The sequence below is a fragment of the Leguminivora glycinivorella genome, chromosome 26 (assembly GCF_023078275.1).
Source record: "Leguminivora glycinivorella isolate SPB_JAAS2020 chromosome 26, LegGlyc_1.1, whole genome shotgun sequence".
NCBI classification, from domain to species: domain Eukaryota; kingdom Metazoa; phylum Arthropoda; class Insecta; order Lepidoptera; family Tortricidae; genus Leguminivora; species Leguminivora glycinivorella.
In genome coordinates, this window is record NC_062996.1 from 5,565,820 (window position 1) to 5,586,527 (window position 20,708).

Sequence of the window (20,708 nt, forward strand, 5' to 3'; positions counted from 1 at the left end):
AAATAAACGTCATGAATAAAATAGGACCATCTTACACAGATCTACTATTGACTATGTCATTTATGCCCCACGGAAACTTTCAATCAGGCTTGTGACGTTGGGACTTAAACAAAAATATATAAATACTGTATATATACCTAGAAAGTACCCAAGACGTGAATATAATAGCATAACATTTTATTTGAGTATTATTATTTTTTAATCCATAGGCAACCCTAACGTCCGACGCTGCGCACGTGCGGCTCGTTTCTTTGTTATCATTTTGTAGGCATTTAAAAAGGCGGCATTTCGTGAACTTCAAAGCAGTGGGCCTTCTGTACTTGTACTACTATATATTCTGTGATAATGCTAAAATTATGTAATCTTACACGTGAATCATTGAAAACTCTTATTTTCTTACTATTTCCAGGGCCGGACTTATCAAATACGAGCGGAAATCCGGCCATTTCCAACCGACCGAACTCGGTCGCATCGCCTCACATTTCTACTGCACGTACGAAACCATGCAGTCATACAACCAACTGCTGAAACCTACGCTAGGAGAGATAGAACTGTTCCGCGTGTTCTCTCTGTCTGCCGAGTTCAAAAATATTACTGTTAGAGAGGAAGAGAAGCTGGAACTACACAAGCTGATGGAAAGAGTAAGTTTTTCATATATTCCTATACATACCTACATGCCCAGGAACACACCTACATACCTACATGCCATGGTAAGGATATACGAGTACAGCTATACATACTTGCATAGAAGGTTTAGTAGTAATGCATGTTTGTACTGTATGCCCACCATCTCCAATTCTCCTTCAATTGCTCAAAGGTTAACTGGAAGAGATCCCTTAAAGGGATAAGTTCGCCTTTGTACTAGTGATAAGCTCTTTCTTGTGTGTTGTATTATTTTCTGCTTTGTATTATGCCAAATCTTGGGATTAGCTGTCAAAGCGGACCCCAGGCCAGACCCGTGTGGTGACGGGTTAAGAATTTCACCACCCCCTTTCTTCCTGTGGATGTCGTAGAAGTCGACTCTGGGATATGGGTTCAATTGTGGCGTAGGCGAGAGGCTGGCAACCTGTCACTGCAATGTCACAAATTGGATTTCTTTCAACCCCTTTTTGCCAAGAGTGGCACTGAAACTTAGTAGTTCATGTGCTCTGCCTACCCCTTTATGGGATACAGGCGTGATTATATGTATGTATGTTTCAAACATCGATATACACATTTCAATCATATGGTCTCGCCAATCTTGGTTCACTGGATCCCAAAATTTACTTCCATTTTTTTCCTTTCTCAGGTACCAATCCCAATAAAGGAAAGCATAGAAGAACCTTCAGCCAAAGTCAACGTGTTACTACAAGCGTACATATCCCAGCTGAAGCTAGAAGGATTCGCTCTAATGGCAGATATGGTGTATGTTACTCAGTCTGCCAGTCGCCTGCTGCGGGCCATTTTTGAGATAGTGCTCCATAGAGGTAAGGACATACAGCTATACATGCGTGTAGAATCTAGGGTTTGCTCTAATGGCAGATATGGTGTACGTTACCCAGTCTGCCAGTCGCCTGCTGCGGGCCATTTTTGAGATAGTGCTCCATAGAGGTAAGGACATACAGCTATACATGCGTGTAGAATCTAGGGTTTGCTCTAATGGCAGATATGGTGTACGTTACCCAGTCTGCCAGTCGCCTGCTGCGGGCCATTTTTGAGATAGTGTTCCACAGAGGTGAGAACATACAGCTATATATGCGTGTAGAATCTAGGTTTTGCTCTAATGGCAGACATGGTGTACGTTACCCAGTCTGCCAGTCGCCTGCTGCGGGCCATTTTTGAGATAGTGCTCCACAGAGGTGAGGACATACAGCTATATATGCGTGTAGAATCTAGGTTTTGCTCTAATGGCAGACATGGTGTATGTTACCCAGTCTGCCAGTCGCCTGCTACGGGCCATTTTTGAGATAGTGCTCCACAGAGGTGAGGACATACAGCTATATATGCGTGTAGAATCTAGGTTTTGCTCTAATGGCAGACATGGTGTACGTTACTCAGTCTGCCAGTCGTCTGCTGCGGGCCATTTTTGAAATAGTGCTCCACAGAGGTGAGGACATACAGCTATATATGCGTGTAGAATCTAGGTTTTGCTCTAATGGCAGGCATAGTATATGTCACCCAGTCTGCCAGTCGCCTGCTGCGGGCCATTTTTGAGATAGTGCTCCATAGAGGTAAGAACATACAACATAATGTTAGCGTCTGTCAGCCGTCTTTCCAAAAACCTTCAGTGATAAAAAGTACAATATTAAACTGTTTTCAAAAACACAAACATAAGACCTTAAAATACCTGTGCATATTAGAATGTTTTATTGTTTTATAAATAAACATAAAGGTAAAGCGGGGTAAATCCCCACTGGGTGGCAATTGTAACTGATCCATTTTTTCCATTATTACACTGTTGAGTTCCACATGTATAACCTGTGGACACTCTAATTAATAAAATAACACAAGCATTGTAAAACATGAAAAAGATGGGATCAGTTGCATTGGTCCCCCCCAGTCGAAATTGGCCCGCTGTACCTTAGCTGTTTTTTAGGCCATCTACAGTGGTGCCAACATCTTAGAAAATATATAAATATAATTGTATTAATTGTATTTGTTAATATGAATAAATTTCACTATAATTTGACAGGCTGGGCCCAGCTGGTGGACAAGACGCTAGCGCTCTGCAAGATGGTGGACCGACGCATGTGGCAATCCATGTCGCCACTTCGACAGTTCCGGAAGATGCCTGAAGAGGTAAACAAACATCCTTACTCAAGCCAAAGACATATCGTCACTACTTTAAAAAAATCTCGTATCTCACGCTGTTCCTCAAAGTTAAAACGCAGTAAGTCTATATGCATTCCATACATACTTACTACAATTTTGTTTTCCCCTCACTAGCTCGGAAACACGTGTTTTGTCCTTTAATACCAGCGGGTAAAAACGCATTTTATCCACTAGTGGGTAAAGTAATTTGACCTTGAATAAAGTCAAATTAACTGCTTTAAAATTGATAAAAGTAGGTGAATCTAGTAATAAAGATGATTTACCACCTGTGGAACTACTGGAAGCAGTGATAAGCGCATTTTTTGCGTTGTAGTTTCCTCGCTATAGTGAGGGGAAAAGTTTTGTGTTACACTCGGGTGCAAATGTATTTTACTTCTCGTGTGTTAAAAAACTCGCAAGTTCAGGATTCTATTCTCGAACCACTCGCTTCGCTCGTGGTTCAACTATAGAATCCTTTCACTTGCTCGTTTTTCAATTCCACACTCGGCGTTAAAATACAACTTTGCCCCCTTGTATAACAAATAACTATTTCATTGACAGACGAAGATACAAGTTTTTTTAAAAGTGACGATATGTATAGACAGATAAAGTCTAAGGGCCAGTTGCATCAACCACATTTGACAGACGCATCTTCGTAACGCAGCTGATGTCTATTGAACTTCCCATACAATACAATTTAACGAACGTTTGAACGGTGACAGATGGTTTGATGCAACCGGCCCTAAGAAAAAAAACCGGCCAAGAGCGTGTCGGGCCACGCTCAGTGTAGGGTTCCGTAGTTTTCCGTATTTTTCTCAAAAACTACTGAACCTATCAAGTTCAAAACAATTTTCCTATAAAGTCTTTATAAAGTTCCACTTTTGTGATTTTTTTCATATTTTTTAAACATATGGTTCAAATGTTAAGAGGGGGGGGGGACGCACTTTTTTTTCCTTTAGGAGCGATTATTTCCGAAAATATTAATATTATCAAAATACGATCTTAGTAAACCCTTATTCATTTTTAAATACCTATCCAACAATATATCACACGTTGGGGTTGGAATGAAAAAAAATATCAGCCCCCACTATACATGTAGGGGGGGTACCCTAATAAAACATTTTTTTCCATTTTTTATTTTTGCACTTTGTTGGCGTGATTGATATACATATTGGTACCAAATTTCAGCTTTCTAGTGCTTACGGTTACTGAGATTATCCGCGGACGGACGGACGGACGGACGGACGGACAGACAGACATGGCGAAACTATAAGGGTAGGGTTCCTAGTTGACTACGGAACCCTAAAAACGTACCTCAAAACCATACAGGAAAAGGTACGGTGGCCTAGATGGCGTTACACCCTTGGGGAACGCTCGGCTAGATGGCGCTAATATTAATATTTGACATTTTAAGCTAAGGAGATGGGCCAAATCTCACCCAAGGCAGACATTTTCCACTTTTAAATTTATTCTAAGCTAAGATGGGCCAAATTGTCAAACCGGAGGTTCAAAAGTTTTAAGCCTGTGACGAGAGATGGCAGTCTATGCACTGTGATTACACATTTTACTTTGACAGTAATTGTCTGTAATACTCGATCCTCTTTGGTACCTACATTACCGCAACTTGAGCCCAAAGAAACTATCGATACTGAATAGGAAGGAATCCATTGGCATCAGAAAAACACCATGTGAAAAAAAAAATTTTTTTTTCATACAAATGGGAATGGGAAAAGTTTTTCGTGATTTGTGACTTTTCTAGCCGGAAATCTTTTTTGGTCCCATACAAGCTTTTGATTCTGGATAGGAATGGGATCGATTGGGGTAAAAAAAAATAAGTTTGTCAAAAATTACCTTTTTCTCGCACCCTGTATGTTTTTTCCAAAATCTGTAAGTGCCATTTTTCATCAATTTGAAATCGAGGGATGGCCTTGTTAGACCATTTTCGCGTAGGACCACGGGATCTCATAGCTGCCCTTACTGACCCGCTATCAAAATACACACTGTATAGTCAAGAAACATTTATATCAAGCAAAGAGGATCGAGTATTATAGAGAGTTACTGTCAAAGTAAAACATGTAATCACAGTGTATAGACTGCCATCTCTCGACACAGGCTTAAAACTTTTGCACCCCGGTTTTGACAATTTGGCCCATATTGTTAGCTTGATATGTGTTAAAATGTCAAATATTAATATTACCGCCATCTAGCCGAGCGTTCCCCAAAGGTGTAACGCCATCTACGTCACCGTACCTTTTTATCTAGGGCTTTGAGGTACGTTTTTTTCTTAGACTTTATCCGTCTATACGGAGTTACATAAATATGACTTTGATATCAAGTATATTAATATTAACATAACATTACATCCATATTTACTTCACTCTGCTAACTATTAACCTTTATTCACAGGTGATAAAGAAACTAGAAAAGAAAAACTTCCCCTGGGAGAAACTCTACGAACTTGGACCCAACGAAATAGGCGAACTTGTCCGAGCACCGAAACTCGGCAAAATGATCCACAAATACGTTCACCAGTTTCCGAAACTAGAGCTCTCCACACACATACAACCGATCACTAGAAGCACGCTGAGAGTACAACTAACAATTACTCCTGACTTCCATTGGGATGAAAAGGTAAGCTGCTATATTAGCGGACGTCGAAACTTGGCAAAATGATACACAAATACGGCCATCACCAGTTTCAATATTTATCTGACACATACGGAAACTAAGACTATGCATAACAAATAGCTTAAATATTAGGTACATATGTCCTTAAGGGCATTGTACCAAGGGTGCTAGCTTTTGCTTGTTGTATTACAATGCTGGACATTCCGTGAGAAAGCTGCCAGCTCTTCGGTTAAAGTCCAAAGTAGCAAATCGTTTGAATAAAGCTGATTTCACTTGTATCATACCCTGTTTTTCATTTTACATACATGTAAAACCAATACTATGTAGTGCGAAAAGACTTTCCTTAAATATTGGGGACACCTAACGGCTCAGCCACGACATTGGTCTAAGCGCGACAGCGGTGAGCGGCGCCCATACATCGGAGCGAGACACAGCGATTGGACTTTTCATTCGCACGTATGGCTGCCGCTCACCGCTGTCGCGCTTAGACCAATGTCGTGGCTGGGCCGTTACACAGATCAACCTAGCCTCAAACTAAGCAAAGCTTGTACGATGGGTGCTGGGCGACGATATACATACTTAAGGGGCTGACAACACCCAACTGCGCAAAATTGATGTTACTTGCGCAGTTTTTTTAAACAAACTATTAGTTTTAGCAAGGCAAGTAAATTATATGTTATTATTCATTATATTTCAACGAACATAGCCGTACTCGTTACACGATTTAACGAAATCGGCTCGATAGAGAAAAATTACAAAGATTGGTCTCGAGTTCGTCATTTAACGGTTCTATGTCGTTCAATTATTCACTTAGTTGTTTTTAATTAAAATTACAATAACAAAAATATACATATCTAAAACACTGTCGAAACAGATTGCACAAATAATGATTCTTTCTATTTTATTTTAATATTTTTCCGTCTTTTTCGTATTTTCCGCCCTGTTTTAGTGACATCGCGCTCTCACTTACTCCCATGCGAATAGACAGTGTACGCTAGCGTCAAGGTCATTGGGTGTTGTCAGCGTCTTAAATAGATAAATACATACTTATATACATAGAAAACACCCATGACTCAGGAACAAATATCTGTGCTCGTCATACAAATGCCCATACCGGGATTCGAATCCAGAACCGCGGCTTAGCAGGCAGGATCACCACTGACTTATTTTCGCACTGTACTTACCCTTTTCGCGTGTGATCTTACATTGTATTCCATTTACAGATCCACGGGCAATCGGAAGCTTTCTGGATCCTGGTTGAAGATGTGGATTCCGAAGTGGTTCTGCATCACGAGTTCCTACTGCTTAAGGAGAAATACTGCAAGGATGAACACACGGTAACTAATATTCTTTTCATTACTCTTGTTTTTTTTTATGCGATAGGAGGCAAACGAGCAGACAGTTCGCCTGATGGTAAGCGATCACCGTCGCCCATGGACACCTGAAACACCAGAGGTGTTGGAGGTGCGTTGCCGGCCTTTAAGATGGGTGTACGCTCTTTTCTTGAAAATTTGAAGGTCGTATCGGTCCGGAAATACCGCAGGCGACAATTCATTCCACAGTTTAGCTGTGCGGGGCAGGAAGTTTCTGGAGAAACGCACAGTTGAGGACTGCCAGCCATCTAAACTAAATGATGGCGATGGAAATGTTGTCGCGTAGGGCGATGGCGGAAAGAAGCGGTAGGGATTAATCCGAACAATTCCTCGGAGCACTCCCCGTTATACATGCGATAGAACCAGAGCGAAGCGACATCTTGTTCAGTAAGTGTGCAATTGCACGCAGCGGGACTTAGACACATTTTTTTGAGTTATGTTATGAGAATTTTTGTACCATATTTGACTCATTAATGACCTAACCACAAAATTAAAATGTTGAAAAAACCCCCGACAGAGTGGACCCATTTTTATGAAACATGGCTAAGAACACTCCCGACTAATTCAGCTTTCAAACAAAAAAAAAATCTAAATTGTATCATCCGTTCGGGAGCTACGATGCCACAGACAGACAAACACACAGACACGTCAAATTTATAACACCACGTCGTTTTTGCGTCGGGGGTCAAAAAAATCATAGTTTTTTTTTATGTAAATGGGATGAACTGATGAAAAACATTGTGTGTAACTCATGGCTTTAGGATATTGCAAACTCGAGTCTTTAAGTCGCTCCGGAAAGCCATCAGGATTTAGCTATAAGGTATAGTACAGCGGGGAAAATCTCGACTAGGGGACAATTGTAACTAATCCATTTTTTCCAATTTTACACTATGATGTTGAGTTGTACATGTATCCACTGAACACGCCTACCCTATATAACTAGTGGACACCAAGTAAAATGTGTAATCACTATGATGTTGAGTTGTACATGTATCCACTGAACACGCCTACCCTATATAACTAGTGGACACTATTTAATAAATTTTATAACCATGTTTTTGTTTGTTCTAGGTCAAACTTTTCGTGCCAGTGTTTGAGCCCCTACCGCCGCAATACTTCCTTAGGGTTGTATCTGACAGGTAACAAAATATCAGTTATTTGTAAAAGTTGACCGCCTAGCTTTTGCCAACGGCTTCGCTCGCGTTAGAAAGAGACAAAAAGCAGCCTATGTCACTCTTCATCCCTTCAACTATCTCCACTTAAAAAATCACGTCAATTTGGCGCTCCGTTGGCCGTGAAAGACGGACAAACAACCAGACACACACACTTTCCCATTTATAATATTAGTATGGGTGTATTATTTATCTATATAAGTATGTATATCGTCGCCTAGCACCCATAGTACAAGCTTTGCTTAGTTTGGGGCTAATAGGTTGATCTGTGTAAGGTGTCTCCCAATATTTATTTATTATTTATTTATTGAATAAAATTGTGAATTAAATTGAATTTACAGTACATATGCAGTTTTATCGCACTAGTCTTTATGTGTATATACAGGTGCGTATACGGAATTCGTCATTCGTGTATTTTTCGCATTTTTATCCTAATGTTTTTTTTTATACCACGTCGGTGGCAAACAGGTATACGGCCCGCCTGATGGAAAGCGGTCACCGTAACCTATGGACGCCTGCAACTCTAAGGATGTCACGTGCGCGTTGCCGACCCATTAGAAACTTGTACACTCCTTTTTTGAAGAACCCCATACTGTAGTTCAATGTACTTTCCTTGTTATCAGATGGATAGCAGCAGAGACCCAACTCCCCGTCTCGTTCCAACATCTAATCTTGCCCGAGAAGAATCTTCCTCCGACCGAGCTGTTGGATCTTCAGCCGTTACCCGTCTCCGCTCTCCGGAACCCTAAGTTTGAGAAGCTGTATGAATTCAAACAATTCAACCCGGTCCAAACTCAGGTATGCACTTATATAACTACTGTAGTTGTCTCTTTCAAGCTTCAGAGACACATCTAACCGTCTCGTTCCAACATTTAATCTTGCCGGAAAGGGATCTGCCACTGACGTGAGTTACTGGACCTAACAGCCTTTGCCAGTCTCCGCTCTCCGGAACTCTAATTTTGAGAAACTGCATGAGTTCAAACAATTCAGCCCTGTGCAGACTCAGGTATCAATATAAAACATAGTTATTTATAAAGTGGAGTCGAGATTTGAACCTGTAACCTTTGAAATCGTTCAATCACTCCAACTGAGCTACGCAACCCTAAATGTAAGACTGTTTAATGATGAACTAATTGAGCGGACTGTAATTTAATAAAATATCTTTAAGACGAAATTGACAAAGATAATTCGAAATTTAATGCTTTAAACAAAAACTTACTGGGGAAAAAACAGTGCATATGTCACATACCTTTTAGCATGAGGTTCCAGTGGGTTGGTTTCAGCTCGCTTACCATCAGCCTTGGTATGCAAGGCGCACGTGCGGGCCCGGCTTACCGTCTCCTCGAGCCCAGAACTGTTCTTGGAGCAGAGCTTTCTTCCTGTCCACTTTGATAATGTGACTAGCACTGAGTTTAAACTTAATTTAACGATAATTGTTGGGAAAATGTGACTTTAACTATTTAATTAGCAATAAATGGCAATTTTAATGCAGCGACGCGTTCGCAAGTTAGATCGAGAGCGAAAAGAATGTGAGGTAATGGCTACCGGAAATGATTAGTGCCGGGCTAAACACACCGGAAGCTAAAGACAAAATAGTGTTGTTTCTTTAAAAAACCGATATTCATACGAAAGTTGAACATACCGCTCACCTAAATATGCAATATTTACTCTACAAATAGTGCTAGAGTTCGACAAACTACTTAAAAACTATAATGTTAAACTAAGTGATAATACTAGAACGACGAAAGTTAATTTGAAAGTGGTAAAGGACACAGCTTCACAACTGGTCTTCTGTACTGACCAGTAGCAGTTTGAATTGTGACCACTCTACAGACACCGTCAACTCCGGGATGTAGAGCAACGATGCGCCCAAGGGGCCATTTTAAAGGGCTTGTCTGTTCGTTAATCAACAAGACCAAGGAACCCACGACAATGTTTGTATTTACTTTATTCCATTTAGTCCTCTGTTGTAGAGTATGGACGTACTCAGCGTGCCATCTACGCCAGAAGTCTTGATGCATTTTCTGTATCATTTTCCAACGATTACAGACACTTACTTTTTTATCTACAAGATTTTCCTCTGGGACAATCGACAACGGTTCCAGAGTTAAAAAATGGCCTGGAGTTAAGGCTGAGAGATCACTAGGATCCGAGCTAAGAGGTGTCAATGGACGAGAGTTGAGCATAGACTCAATCTGAGTCAGAATTGTATAAAATTCCTCGAAGGTTAACCTTTGATTACCTACAACCCGTGCGAGGTGAGTCTTAACCGAGCGTATCCCGGCTTCAGCTAATCCGTTAAAATGAGGCGTACCCGGAGGGTTAAACGAGAATTTAATTTCTTGGGCATCAGCAGCACCTTTCATGAGTGAACCAAGATAGTTACTAGCGCCCACAAAATTCCTACCCTGGTCAGAGACAATGTTACTGCATCGACCACGACGAGCGACAAACCGTTTAAGAACACAGAGGAAAGCTTCTGTCGACAACTCTGAAGCAAGCTCTATGTGAATGGCTTTGGTACTAGTACATACAAAAACACAGATGTAACCTTTGTACGTTTTCGCACCACGGCCACGACCGAAAGCGATATCAAATGGTCCTCCATAATCAATGGCGACACTCGAAAAAGGTTTAATTTGCGAGACGCGAAAAGTAGGCAAATTTCCCATAAGCGGCGGAGATGCCGCGGAGGGATTGGCACGAAAGCATTTCACGCAGCCTCCAATCACTGCCTGAATTGCTCGCTTTGGCGACAAAATCCAAAACGTTTGCGCAAGTAAATTTTGTAAAGTTTGGGCACCTGGATGTAAAAATCTTTTATGATATTCGTCAATTATTAAAATAGTGAGTCGGTGGGAGCGAGGCAATAAAATGGGATGTTTGACAGAAAATTTAATAGGAGAATTTGCCAAGCGACCGCCCACCCTGACAATACCCTGACTGTCAATGAATAATGAAAGCTTGCGCAAACCCTTTGGCAATGCGTTAAAACGATCCTCCCTTAATTGATTGATCTCTACACTGAACGAAGTGAGCTGCACATGTTTTACTAAAAACATGAGAGCTGCAGTGGTTTCAGCTGACTGTAGAGATCCGACAACTTTTCCATCCTTAGCTGACCGTAAAAAACGGAAACAGTAGGCTAGCACACGCTTTAATGTGAAAAGCGAGGAGAACCTGCTAAGGACTTCATCAATTAAGTTAGGATCGGCCGTCACGAGTAAGCTACAAATACGTTGTTCCTCTACAATACAGTCATTGCTTGGATCGTGCAAAGGTGAGCAAGGCCAATCCTTCTCTTCCTTTACCAACCACGACGGACCCTTCCACCAAATATCACACTCTACCAAATCTTCAGGCAGTAACCCCCTGGATCCTGCATCAGCAGGATTGTGGTGTGTACTGACGTGACGCCAGCGATCAGGAGCAACAAGATCCTGGATATGGCTCACACGATTTGCAACAAATGTTTTCCAGCGTGAAGGGCACGACTTGATCCAAGCTAACGTTACGGTCGAGTCTGACCATGCAAATATTTCCTGAACAACATAGAGAGGTTTTAATGCCTCTTGTGTTGACTGCATCAGGTCTGCCAACAACACGGCAGCCTGCAGTTCCAATCGAGGAATTGATAATTTACGCAGAGGCGCAACCTTACTTTTGGCACAGCAAAGCTCTACAAAAGTAGAGCCTTGTGTGTCATCGACACGACAGAAGACGACAGCAGCGTAACCACGCTCCGACGCATCACAAAATCCATGCAATTGTAATGAAACAAACGAATGGATGATGCGACGGGGAATAACGACAGATTTCAACGACGGAAGTTGATCGGTAAATTTCATCCATTCTGATGTGATTGCTTCTGGAACATCATCGTCCCATTGCACCCCAGATGACCACAAGATCTGCATTAAATATTTAGCGTGAAACGTGACAGGACATAAGAATCCTAGCGGGTCATATATGCGCGCTATATTCGATAAAATAGTACGTTTAGTACATTTCTGATCACGTGGTGTTGCAACCTCAAATTGGAACGAATCTGTTTGTGGACGCCATAACAATCCCAATATTTTAAGGGACAAATCCGAAAGTTCATCAAAATGTTTAAAATCACTCGAATACAACTCAGAAGATGGAAGGTCAACGATAAAACCTTTATGGTTGGAGGTCCATTTTCTCAAATGGAACCCACCCGACGACAAAATTTCAGATAAATCTGATCTAATTTTTAAAGCTTGCTCAATAGAGTCAGCGCCTGTCACGACATCATCAACATAAATGTCTCTCCCAAGCACTTGTGACCCTTCAGGATAGGAGTCAGCAGTCTCCTCCGCTATCTGTGCTATTGTGCGCAAAGCTTGATACGGAGCCGATTTCACACCATAAGTTACCGTCCGCAAACGATAGTCTTTAACTGGGCCGTCAGTCGAAGGTCGCCACAATATCCGCTGATACTCAGCGTCCTCGTTTGGCACGAGGATTTGACGATACATGGCCTTTATGTCACCCGTAAAGACTATTTTATGCCATCGAAACCTAGTAAGGACATCAAAAATATTAGTTTGTAACTTAGGTCCAGCTAGTAGTGTATCATTAAGCGAAATCCCATTGTTGTCACGACAACTTGCGTCAAAAACGGCTCTCAGAGGTGTACTGACAGATTCGGGGCGCAAAATACCATGATGTGGGATGTAATTAAAATTCCCGACACTAGAGACAGGCGGCGCAACCTGCTCCATATGACCACTGACCTCATACTCTTCCATAAAGGAGGCATAAGCTTTACGAAAATCCGCATGCTTTGTAAGCTTGCGTTCCAACGAAAAAAATCTCCGCATTGCAATTTCACGAGTGTGCGAAAAGGTAGGCTTGTTCGAAGGATCGACGAAAGGTAGAGGTACCTCGAACCGGCCTTCACTCGTGCGACAATAATTTGCACGGAAGTTATCTTCACATAGTTGATCCTCTTTCGACAAGATAGGTTTACTCGGACCACAAATATTTTCTAGTTCCCAGAACCTTTTAAGAGAATCATCCAACGACAGCGACAAGTTTGATTGTGAAGCATTCGACACGAAAAAACAATCTTTCCGACAATTAGTGAAAGATTGTGTACGAGAGGCATAACAGTCACCCATCAGAACCCATCCGAAAACAGTCTCCAAAGCCTTTGACTGCCCCTTCCGGCCCTCCTTTTTACCACTTAAAATGGAAGATGCAAAGATCTCTGCATTTAAGAGTAAATCTATTGGGCCCGGCTTCGCAAAGTCAGGGTCAGCGAGAGGTAGACCTTGAATGTGATGCCATTCCGATGTATTGACTCTATAGTATGGTTGCTCCGGACAGATAACTGGAAGCACTGACGCTTGGAAGTCAAAATTAACCATTTCTGATCCAATAGGTTTAACAGAGCATGATAACATACCCTTAGGTGCAACTTCAGATAGTCCAATTCCAGTAATTGGCTCGCTAGTATCATCTACCTGTAAACCTAATCTTCGAGCACAGTCATGGGAAATAAAATTGACACCACTAGCACCGTCCAAAAGAGCACGAGCTATTTGATAATTACCTGAACTATCCCGAACAGCTACCCGAGCAGTAGCAAATAAAACTAATCCATTACTTTGGACCGACGTCAAAGTCACTTTGCTATTTAAACCGCTCACCGTTGGCTGAGGTGCTGGTTCAGCCTCTGGCGAAGCCGGTTCCCTTTTTCCAAAGTGTAATAAAGTGTTGTGGGAACAACCGCATATACTGCACCGACAATCCGATCGACATTGTTTAACTTTATGAGTTTTGGAGAAACAACAAACACACAAGCCCTTGTTTTTCACCACCTTAAACCGCTCCGAAGTGTCTAAAACCTTAAACTTCTTACAATTTTCTAAATTATGCAGTTCAGTACAGAAAACACATATATTTTGTTGTGTGGCAACTAGTGTTACCTTGCCTTTACCTTTATTGGCACTTGTTACGGGCTTAACCTCCGTTACTTCCAGAGCGCGGACTTGTTTTTCAACAAACTCTTGTAGCAATTCAAACTTTGGAATTTCATTGGAATTGAACTCGAGGAGGAAGGCCTCCCGAGTCGCCTTGTCCAATTTTCCCCACAACAGATGAAATAACATAAAGTTTTTATCGGGTAAGTCGAATCTTTCTAACACTTGTAATGTTTCTCTAAAAACACGATGAACTTTTTCTAATTCAGTTGAAGACTTGGTCTTCACCTGTTCACAAAGTAAAATCTTTTCATAGTACCCAAAGGCAATTTGCCGTTTTCTATTGTAAAACTTGTTTAAAGCATTGTAAGCATCCATGTAACTGTTGTCCGAAATTGGGTAATTCTTAATCAAATCTAAAGCCTTACCTTGACACGATGTCATAAGATAATGCAGCTTTTCAATGTTCGAAATATTCCTTTTATGAATTAAAGAATCAAAGAGTTCCTTAAATGACAACCAATTGTGCAAGGAGCCATCAAATGGTTTCACAACAATTTTAGGTAACTTCGCTGAATTATTATCACTACTATCTTGTTTGTCAACAGTTTCATGTTTGCTTGTAATGACAGGCTCAGCTTTCCTTAACCTTGTCAAGATTGACTTTACTTTTTGTTCAAAATCGACAGTAACCGAGAACTCCGTATTTACATCCTTTGTTTTCTTCATTATAGCCTTTTGGGCACGATGAAAGTCTTCAACTATTGGGTTTAAGTCGGCCGCGACATAACCCTCTAAATCTATACAATCAAAGATTAACTCTAACCGCATAACCGCGTAATTGCGTTCAACCCTATCCATGTCAACGTCTCTATTGCTCACATCAATGTCCGACATTTTTCACGTAATAATCACTGTTGATTTATCGAAAAACGAGAACGAAAATATAAATAAACAGTTTACGTTACTCAATAAAATTAACTTGAAGTTGACTTTGACAATGACAGGTGAGATGACAACCGAATTGTTGCCATACACCAAAGCATAGACTAAGACCGAACGAGATGAGCGGATTGAACGAACTGTCACACTGCTACCAACCTAAATTCTACTATAAAAGTCACACTTCCGGTCAGCCATTAACCGAATCGAGAATTAAAAGTTTTACCCACCAATTTATTAGAAAAATATTACGACACGACAAATTTGATATTTTACTAAAAATAGGTAACTTTTCAACGGATCCGGCCGAAGGAACAAATGTTTAATGATGAACTAATTGAGCGGACTGTAATTTAATAAAATATCTTTAAGACGAAATTGACAAAGATAATTCGAAATTTAATGCTTTAAACAAAAACTTACTGGGGAAAAAACAGTGCATATGTCACATACCTTTTAGCATGAGGTTCCAGTGGGTTGGTTTCAGCTCGCTTACCATCAGCCTTGGTATGCAAGGCGCACGTGCGGGCCCGGCTTACCGTCTCCTCGAGCCCAGAACTGTTCTTGGAGCAGAGCTTTCTTCCTGTCCACTTTGATAATGTGACTAGCACTGAGTTTAAACTTAATTTAACGATAATTGTTGGGAAAATGTGACTTTAACTATTTAATTAGCAATAAATGGCAATTTTAATGCAGCGACGCGTTCGCAAGTTAGATCGAGAGCGAAAAGAATGTGAGGTAATGGCTACCGGAAATGATTAGTGCCGGGCTAAACACACCGGAAGCTAAAGACAAAATAGTGTTGTTTCTTTAAAAAACCGATATTCATACGAAAGTTGAACAAAGACGCTGGTTCTATTCCAGCCCCGGGCATTGGAGGACTTAGTAATGAGTCTGGTCATGTTGTTGTTGTTGTTGTCAACGCATGTTGGCAACGCATAACTTACTTAACAGTGACTTCCTCATAATTTCATACCCAAGACTCCATTTTCCGTTGTTTATGGCATTTTTTCTGTATATTTATAAAATTGTGTTTATTTACTGTCCAGGTGTTCAACGCAGTTTACAACACAGATGACAACGTGTTCGTTGGCGCTCCATCCGGTTCCGGCAAATCTGTCATCGCTGAACTGGCCCTACTACGACTGTTGTCGAGTAACGCCGCGGGCAGAGTAGTATATCTACTGCCTAAGGACGCGCTGGCTGATATCGTGTTCTCGGATTGGTACCATAAGTTCGCTACACAAGATGGATTTAATCTAAAGGTTAGTGACGACTTAGAAAATGTTACCTTTGTGACTTGGTGGCGGAATGTTGTTCCAACATTTTGATGCACGGTAGCGGAAACTCCCTTTCAAAGTAGAATATGTATGTACACAATACGGATTGGACCATGTAGGCGAAATATGTAGTAGGCAAGTATACTGTCAAGTAACGCCGCGGGCAGAGTTGTGTATCTACTGCCTAAGGACGCGCTGGCTGATATCGTGTTCTCGGATTGGTACCATAAGTTCGCTACACAAGATGGATTTAATCTAAAGGTTAGTGACGACTTAGAAAATGTTACCTTTATGACTTGGTGGCGGAATGTTGTTCCAACATTTTGATGCACGGTAGCGGAAACTCCCTTTGAAAGTAAAATATGTATGTACACTACACAATACGAATTAGACCATTAGGCGAAATATGTAGTAGGCAAGTATACTGTCAAGGGATCATCCACATATTACGTCACACCAAATTTCAGGTTTTTGGACCCCCCCCCCCCCCTATGTCACGCTTTTTTGTATCCCTTTAACAGGGATTGTCACATTTAGTATGACCCCCTCCCCCCCCTTACACTGTGACGTAATATATGGATGACGCCCAACTGGCCCTACTACGACTGTTGTCGAGTAACGCCGTGGGCAGAGTCCTGTATCTACTGCCTAAGGACGCGCTGGCTGATATGTCTTCTCGGATTGGTACCATAAGTTTGCCAGGATGGATTCAACCTTGAGGTCAGCAGTGACTTTTGATTTTTAAATTTTGAACTGGTGGAGGAATAATGTTCCAACATGATGATGCACGGTGGTGGAAACTGGCTTTAAAAGCAGCGCATAATGCGAATGTACGAAATATTTGCGAAACCACTGATTTGTGTATGTTTGCGAAATATTTCCAATAATAGACAAGTTTACTGTCGAACTACTACTACTCTACAACAACTACTAACGAAGAATCTCGCTCACTAGCTCGGAAACACATGTTTTGTCATTCAATACCAGCGGGTAAAAACGCATTTTATCCACTAGTGGATAAAGTAATTTGACCTTGAATATAGTCATTTTTCTGCTTCTAATTGATAAAAGTGAGTGAATCTAGTGATGACGATGATTTACCACCTGTGGAACTACTGGAAGCAGTGATAAACGCGCTTTTGGCGTTGTACTTTCCTCGATATAGTGAGGGGAAAAGTTTTGTGTTACACTCGGATGCAAATGTATTTTACTTCTCATGTGTTAAAAAACAACTTCACCCTTGTATAACAAATAACTATTATTTGTGTGATGAACACAGATACTTGTTCCTGAGTCATGGATGTTTTCTATGTATATAAGTATTTGTATATTAATATCGTTGTCTGAGTTCCTGCAACACAAGCCTTCTTGAGCTTACCGTGGGACTCAGTCAATCTGTGGAAGAATGTCCTATAATAATTTTATTTATAATTTGTTGACAGGTGGTCCAACTGACAGGAGAGACGGCAACAGATCACAAGCTGCTGAACAAAGGACAGATTATCATTACTACCGCTGAGAAGTGGGACGTACTCTCGCGAAGGTCTGTATAGACAAAGAGGATCGAGTATTATAGATAATTACTGTCAAAGTAAAATGTGTAATCACTAATCACAGTGCGTAGACTGCCATCTCTCGAAAACTTTTGAACCTCAGTTTTGACAATTTGGCCCATATTCTTAGCTTGATATGTGTTAAAATGTCAAATATTAATATTAGCGCCATCTAGCCGAGCCTTCCCCAAAAGTGTAACGCCATCTTGGCCACCGTACCTTTTTCTCTATGGCTTTGAGATACGTTTTTTTCTTAGACCTTATCCGTCTATACGGAGTTACATATCGTCACTACTTTGAAAAAATCGCGTCTCATGCTGCTTCTCAAAGTTAAAACGCAGTAAGTCTATATGCATTCCATACATACTAACTACAATTTTCTTTTCACTGACAGTAGTGATGATATGTCTTTGGTACCTATAGATCACCAATGGAGACTATTGCGTTTTATTTCGCCGCTAGGGGCGCTAGTGTAATGGGAAAGCCAATAACGTAGACGAAGTGACAACACAAAATAGACTGTTGTGGCGAAAACGTACGAGGAGGGCTGACCCCAAGTGATATGGGAATATAGCCAGGAGAAAGAAGAAGAAGAAAGAAGAAGATTCTATTTTGTGATAAATCCTTTTCCATCTATGTATTATTAATTTGAAAATGAGGATTTTTTTTTATGAAAAGCCGTTTTCTCGCGGGTCGCATTTCTATTTTTTCTAAGTAAGTTAAAAGTACCAGTGCTCGACACACTAATGCCTAATAGTTCTGTCCTTCTTTCACATTTATTTGGCAACGACTTAAAATTCAAATTGGGATTTACCTGGTCACTGTCAAGCACTGGAATTTTTACCTCAAAATTTCTAAATTTAATTAATTATTTTACATACATATAATCACGTCTATATCCCATAAAGGAGTAGACAGAGCACATGAACTACTCAAATTTCAGTGCCACTCTTGGCAAAAAGGGGTTGAAAAAATCTAAATTGTGACATTGCAGTGACAGGTTGCCAGCGTCTCGCCTACGCCACAATTTAACCCACATCCCACAGTCGACTTCTACGATATACACGGGAAGAAAGGGGATGGTGAAATTCTTAACCCGTCACCACACGTCACATAATTATTTCATTTGGTTTTTAGATGGAAAGTCCGAAAGAGCGTTCAATCCGTCTCCCTCTTCATCGTGGATGCCCTACAACTGTTGGGAGGAGACGAGGGTCCAGTGTTGGAGGTGGTATGCTCTCGGATGCGGTACATATCTTCACAGATCGGTAAGTTAACTTTAAGTTAGAGAGGAACTTTTTATACTTTTTAGGGTTCCGTAGTCAACTAGGAACCCTTATAGTTTCGCCATGTCTGTCTGTCCGTCCGTCCGTCCGTCCGCGGATAATCTCAGTGACCGTTAGCACTAGAAAGCTGAAATTTGGTACCAATAATGTATATCAATCACGCCGACAAAGTGCCAAAATAAAAAGTGGAAAAAAATGTTTTATTAGGGTACCCCACTACATGTAAACTGGGGACTGATATTTTTTTTTCATTCCAACCCAACGTGTGATATATTGTTAGATAGGTATTTAAAAATGAATACGGGTTTACTAAAATCGTTTTTTGATAATATTAATATTTTCGGAAATAATCGCTCCCAAAGAAAAAAAAAAGTGTGTCCCCCCCCCTCTAACTTTTGAACCATATGTTTAAAAAATACGAAAAAAATCACAAAAGTAGAACTTTATAAAGACTTTATAGGAAAATTGTTTTGAACTTGATAGGTTCAGTAGTTTTTGAGAAAAATACAGAAAACTACGGAAGCCTACACTGAGCGTGGCCCGACACGCTCTTGGCCGGTTTTTTGTTTTTCGTTGCGTCAAGTTATGCCATACTTAATAATTGCAATGCTTAGCCGAAAGGAAAAAAAAATATTTTTTTTTTAAATTTTAAATTATTTATTCAACAAAAGTGAAACAGTTTTTACATAAAACTTTCCGCCAAACTGTAGGACAGTTTGTTGGCAGGAATAGGAGCCAAGTCCACTCGGAGTAACCACTTTCCATTGACCAGCTACATTTTTCATATGAACATTCACGATTGTTACACACAATTCATATAGATATCAATTTTTAGAACTGATCAGCTGACCTCTAGCTTTCGGCGTTGTTCCCTTAACCCATTTAACCCTACCAGCACAGTATAATAAAGAGTATTATCATACAGTATGGCCACTCCCGCTCCCCGCTGAAAGTGCCGCCCACCCCCTCTCGGTTACCTCACAGTTACCGTCTGTCAAAAACGCGAACAGTCGACCTGTCACATCTCACTCATACAAGCATGGTACGCGTTCACCTACACGAGCTTAGAATGTGTGCTAGGAACGCGCCTCTTTCATATATTTAATTGCCAGTGTCCGAGGTGTTCTACCAGCCCAGGTTGTTATATCACCATTTCTTTTTTTTTTTTTTTGGCTTTTTCTAAAGGGGGGCAACTGACAATATACCAAAATATCCACAAAAATCCGGAGGTAAGAATTTTTGCACTTAGGGTTATCTGGGTTAAACTCGTAAGAGGCAACGCCTTCGTCTTAAGTCTCTTTTATAAACTACATCGTTAACATATAGTGTGACCATCATGTCCATGACTTTTGTTCCCAGGTCGTCAAATCCGCATAGTGGCTCTGTCGCTCCCCCTGGCGGACGCGCGCGACGTGGCGCAGTGGCTCGGCTGCAACTCGAACGCTACCTTCAACTTCCATCCCAGTGTGAGGCCGCTACCTCTCGAGTTACATATTCAGGTAAGTAACCACAAAATTAAAAAAATAAACGATCGCGACATAGTGGACCGATTTTCATGAAACATGGCTAAGAACACTCCCGACTAACTCAGCTTTCAGACAAAAAAATACTTAATCTAAATCGGTTCATCCGTTCGGGAGCTACGATTCCACAGACAGACAGACACACACACACACAGACACGTTAAACTTATACGGGGGAACACCCCCCTCGTTTTTGCGTCGGGGGTTAAA

The 20,708-nt window shown here is 41.0% G+C and overlaps 1 protein-coding gene across 1 annotated transcript in view; it reads left to right on the plus strand.

Moving 5' to 3' along the window:
• LOC125240022 (putative U5 small nuclear ribonucleoprotein 200 kDa helicase) overlaps positions 1-20,708 on the plus strand; it is a 90,129-nt gene that overhangs the window by 51,835 nt on the left and 17,586 nt on the right. Inside the window, exons 22-32 of the mRNA XM_048147840.1 lie at positions 410-641; positions 1,289-1,466; positions 2,672-2,778; positions 5,197-5,421; positions 6,642-6,755; positions 7,863-7,930; positions 8,587-8,761; positions 15,906-16,121; positions 17,579-17,679; positions 18,827-18,957; positions 20,335-20,474. Of these exons, the coding sequence (XP_048003797.1) occupies positions 410-641; positions 1,289-1,466; positions 2,672-2,778; positions 5,197-5,421; positions 6,642-6,755; positions 7,863-7,930; positions 8,587-8,761; positions 15,906-16,121; positions 17,579-17,679; positions 18,827-18,957; positions 20,335-20,474 (1,687 nt within the window). The remainder of the gene's footprint in view (positions 1-409; positions 642-1,288; positions 1,467-2,671; positions 2,779-5,196; positions 5,422-6,641; positions 6,756-7,862; positions 7,931-8,586; positions 8,762-15,905; positions 16,122-17,578; positions 17,680-18,826; positions 18,958-20,334; positions 20,475-20,708) is intronic.